Here is a 4,521-nt window from a genome sequence, read left to right as displayed (position 1 = left end):
CCTCCGGCTTCACTCGATGGAAACGTCGATCCCATCAGCCCATTCCCGGCCACCCAGGCTAGAGACATCATTGCTGACCACACCTCCAAAAAGGGAGCAGTACCATCCGGTGGCCTCTGATAAAAACGAGTGGCCACCAAGCAACCAGAGCTGGGCACAGGCTGTGAGTCTGCCTGAATGGGCCCAACCCAGCACATTTGGGAGCAGAGCTGTCAGCAGCTTTATCGCCCCATTTCCCCGTCTCGTGGCATCACTCCAGCCCCACCAGCAGCACAAGGCACCAGATGAGAAGTCACGACTCACTGTCACGCTGCACAGGGCCACTGTCCACGCTGCCACCCAAGCCCGGCTTCTCGCAGTAGGGGGGAGCCCAGCCGGCATCGCAGTGGCAGTTCTTGTTGCTGTTGCAGACCTGCAGAGAGTGAAGGAGGGTTGAAGACCACAAGGGATGTATGGAAACGATGGCCTGTACGGTGGGGAAGAGAGCAGATGGCCAATGGCAGGAGTCTGGGCTGAAGGAGCTTAACCCCTGCCAATAGTTACCCCTTGAACATCACTTGGATCGTGTCTGTGTTGCCCTCAAATCTGTGATTGCAATATACAGAGGTATTTTCCAGCTGATACTTTTATTTCCCTGCCCTTTGCAGAAACCTTGAAGACAGGTATCTTATACCCTCAGTTTTCAAACTGCTTGACTAGATAAGCCTGATGCTCTTAATACTTTGTGCTGGGCCAGAAGTTTGTTAAACACCTTCCCCTCAGGGTCTTTCCCATTAAACCATAGCATTTCTGAAGCAGAGAATCCAAACCAAGAGCCTTAACGATGCTGAGCAGAATGGAAAGGTAAATTTGGGTGTTCTACCTACCCCATTTCTCTACGTAATCCAGCAGTGACTTTCTACAGCAGGTTGTTGGTGCCTTATCTGACAAAGCCCTGCGTTCTGCAGAGGTCAAATCTTTGTAGCCTTTAAGCTTTGGACAATAGTGGCTCTTTCTATTCGCTGAACCATTTCCCTGCCTTTCTGCAGTCCCAGTTGTGTTTCTAACCCTTGCTTTGCTCTCAGAGGGAACAGGCACCTGCTCTGAGCTCTAAACGCCCTCCAGTTGAACTTGGACCCTGATCCAAATTTTGCAGATGGTCCTTGCATCACAAATGATCTTCTTCCTCTAACTTGGACACGGGTGAGCGAAGATCTCAGCTCAGTCTCACCCACAGCTGATGCATTAGACAGTTATGAGAAGCAGATGCCCACTGCATTGCAAGGCTCATCCCTGTGGGAGACACTTGGTTTTGCTTAAGACTCTGCGCTCATCTCAGGAGCCTGCTGTAGGTCTCAGGCAATAACTCACCCCATGGCCGTTGCACCGCGAAACGCACTTTTCCAGCTCAAAAAGGGAGGCATTCTGGCACCGGCGATCTTTGCAAACCTGAGAGAGAGCCAAGAAGCTGAGGTTAGATAAAGACCAGAGAGAGGGGGGACAGTGATCTTCTGGCTTCACAGATGGAAGTCCTCTGGAAGGATGTTGTCTGTTGGAAAATGCAGGTTGGTTAAATCGTATTGTTCCAGGTCAATGCATTTCACTCCGATTTTCAGCACAGCCCAGGAAACCTCTGCCACTCCCCCATCCAGGATGGCTCAGCGGACACCAGCCACCACCACTCCCACCCCCTCCCCTGACAACCCACCTGGTAGCTCCTGGAGAAGGCATTTCCCATCTGGCCCTAAAACGCAGGCACCAGCCAAAAAAACCAACACTGGATTTCAAAACCAGCCATCCTTTCCCATGAAAATGTCGACATTTTGGCCTTCCATCCCAAACTGGGATGAAAATTTCACAATTAAAATGCCAAATAGCAAAGGCCATATCTCCGCAGCCAGCTCTGTCTGGCGTGCATCCCTGCTACCGTGTTGTCTACCGGGCTTCTGCCCTTTCTCAGCTGAACTGACCCTCTGTAAAGTACTTGGAGATGCAGGGGCTGTAAAAGAGACTAATGCTCAGTTAGCAGCATCTGTTTGGATCTGTCATCTTGATTCCCAACACAGCTTTCCCCTGGGAAACAGTTTATTCATAGGAGGAAGCCTCATCCATCAAGTCCTGGGGCATGCAATTCTTGGGGTTGCTCCACTATGTATTAAATCGGTAAAGAAGCATGGAGGCCAGAGAGAAGAATTTGGTGGCCTACACACAAGCATCTGGTGATGTCTAGAAATGTCCCGGTTGACATGTCATCAATGGCAATGCCTGCAAGTGTGGGGGGAACCACGTCCCACAGTCCGGCTGTAACGCAGAGAAGAACCAATATCTACGTTGGAGCTGGGACAAGAGCCAAGGAGCTGATCTCCTGGAGGAGACCCCAGCCCTAGGAAGAGGTACTCACCATCCCATCTCCGCATTTTGTCCCCGTCATCACCAGCCCAGGGTCAGAGAGGTCTTCCTCATCGTCCTTTGCGGTGTACATGTAGGTGCCTCGGCACTTCACCTCCCGCCCATTGAAGCGGATGGTGGTGTCGATGGAGACAGTGTTGGTCCCCTGGGGCTTCTTAGCTGAGCTCTGGCACTGGATCTTGCCACACATAGCATCCCTAGGAGCAGGACACAGCCGAGGTGAGGGCAGGAGATGTGGGTATCCGCTCCTTCACCCTCCCTGCCCCATCATCCCCTGCCCCGCTGCTTCCTGACTCACCTCCCCCTGAATTTATGGCCATGGGAGGTTGTGATGGGAGAGGCTCAGCAGGTTCGGAAAGGACTTAGATAAATCATGGAGAGCATAGAGAAATGCTGGAGGGAACAGGCGGGGGGATCTCTCTAACATCTCTGGTCTAACTGGGAATACTGGAGAGCACACGCTCCCTTAATAGCATCTCCTGCTGATGCTGTCTTTGATTTTCCCTTCAGGCTGGGCTGGGAGGTGATGCCTGGTGGGACAACCTCCCAGCAGTGATGGAGACTGAGCCCAGGAAGGACCTGGTGGCTTCCTCAGGTGCCAAACGGAGCTGGCCCAAAGGGTGATGCCAGGAGGCCGGGGTAGGGTCTCACCAGCCCCGTCGCAGGGGTGGGCAGCGGGGGGCTGCGGGTGCAGGAGGAGGAGATGGGGCACCCATGGGTGCCAACGCTGCACCCACCTCTTGTCACATTTCACATATCGCCCTTGGCTGTCCTTGCCGCAGTTGCCGTAGGTGTTGCCAGCCATGTTCACGTCCTGGAAACAGGCGTCCGGGGCCGGCCAGGCACCTGCAGGGAGGGAGGAAAGGTCCCGGGTGGGATGGGGAAAGCAGCCAGCAGGGAGAAGTACCTAAACCGGGAGCAGTGGCTGGATGCTTCTGGAGAAAACACCATGGAAAAGTCTCCCGGAGAGCTGCTGCTGCGGGTGCTGGGCCAAGAACAGCACAACGGGGGTGAAATCCCCTTTTCTCTGGGGTCTAGCAGAGAATTTTGGCTGTGGGGGAGGATTTCCCCCGTGCCTGCTGCAGCTCTCCTGGGGGCACCCACAGGTGCTGGCCCTGGGGGTGGCAGCACCGCTATGCAAATGGAGACCTATGTGCCCTGTATGGGGTGGGAGCAGTAGGGGGGGGTCTACGTGGGTGCGAGCGGGGTGTTGGGAGTGTGGGTACGGGGGCTGTAGTGCGCCCAGGGGCAGGGTGCAGCACGTGGCTGCACGTGGCCATAGGTAGTGTGGGGGCCCTATGCAGCACGGGGTCGTACGCAGCTGGGGGCCATACACAGCAGACGGCCATATGGAGCATATGAGATATGGGCCGTATGCAGAGTGGGGGCTGTATGCAGCACGGGGGCTGTATGCAGTCTGTGGCCATATAAAGTGTATATATATATATATATATATATGAAGTGTGTAACAACCATACGAAGCATCTGGCCATGTACAGCTTATGAGCCACATCACCTATGGGCCATATGCAGTATAGGGTCTGTAGGCAGTGTGAGGGCCACATGCAGAATATGGGCTAACTAAAGCAAGGAGGCCATATACGGCCTATGCAGTGCATGAGCCATATGCAGTGCTGAAGCTATATGTAGTGTATGGGCTGCACTACGGCGTGGAGGACACTTGCAGCATATGGAGTCACGTGCAGCACGGGGATCATATGCAGCACGGGGGCTGTATGTAATGTATGGGCTGTATGCAGCGTGGGGACCATAGGCAGAGGGTAGACGGGCTGTGCACAGCAGAGGACCGGGCACCTGTGAGTGTGTGTGCACAGCACCCCCAGCCCTCCATGCCAGCCCCACGGATGTTGACCCCAACCCTGGATGGGGACAGCACAACCCCTCCATCCACCACCCTTCAGCCCCACAGGCAGGGGGCATAGAGACTCCACAGCGCTGAGACCCAACGTGGCTCCTGCTCCGGAGAGGGGTGGCAATAATCATAGAATCATAGAAACAATAAGGTTGGAAAAGGCCTCTAAGATCATCAAGTCCAACCGTCAACCCAACACCACCGTGCCCACTAAACCATGTCCCTAAGCACCTCATCTACACGTCTTTTAAATACTTCCA

The 4,521-nt window shown here is 54.3% G+C and overlaps 1 protein-coding gene across 1 annotated transcript in view; it reads right to left on the bottom strand.

The window, feature by feature from the left end:
- Positions 1–4,521, bottom strand: part of ADAM33 (ADAM metallopeptidase domain 33) — a 15,935-nt gene that overhangs the window by 4,536 nt on the left and 6,878 nt on the right. Inside the window, 5 exon segments of the mRNA XM_009332712.1 lie at positions 284–412; positions 1,351–1,428; positions 2,381–2,585; positions 3,126–3,234; positions 3,706–3,709. Of these exon segments, the coding sequence (XP_009330987.1) occupies positions 284–412; positions 1,351–1,428; positions 2,381–2,585; positions 3,126–3,234; positions 3,706–3,709 (525 nt within the window).

This window comes from Pygoscelis adeliae, unplaced genomic scaffold (assembly GCF_000699105.1).
Source record: "Pygoscelis adeliae isolate BGI_AS28 unplaced genomic scaffold, ASM69910v1 Scaffold29, whole genome shotgun sequence".
NCBI lineage: Eukaryota > Metazoa > Chordata > Aves > Sphenisciformes > Spheniscidae > Pygoscelis > Pygoscelis adeliae.
The sequence above is the reverse complement of the archived record's forward strand: the minus strand, read 5'-3'. Positions and strand labels throughout refer to the sequence as shown.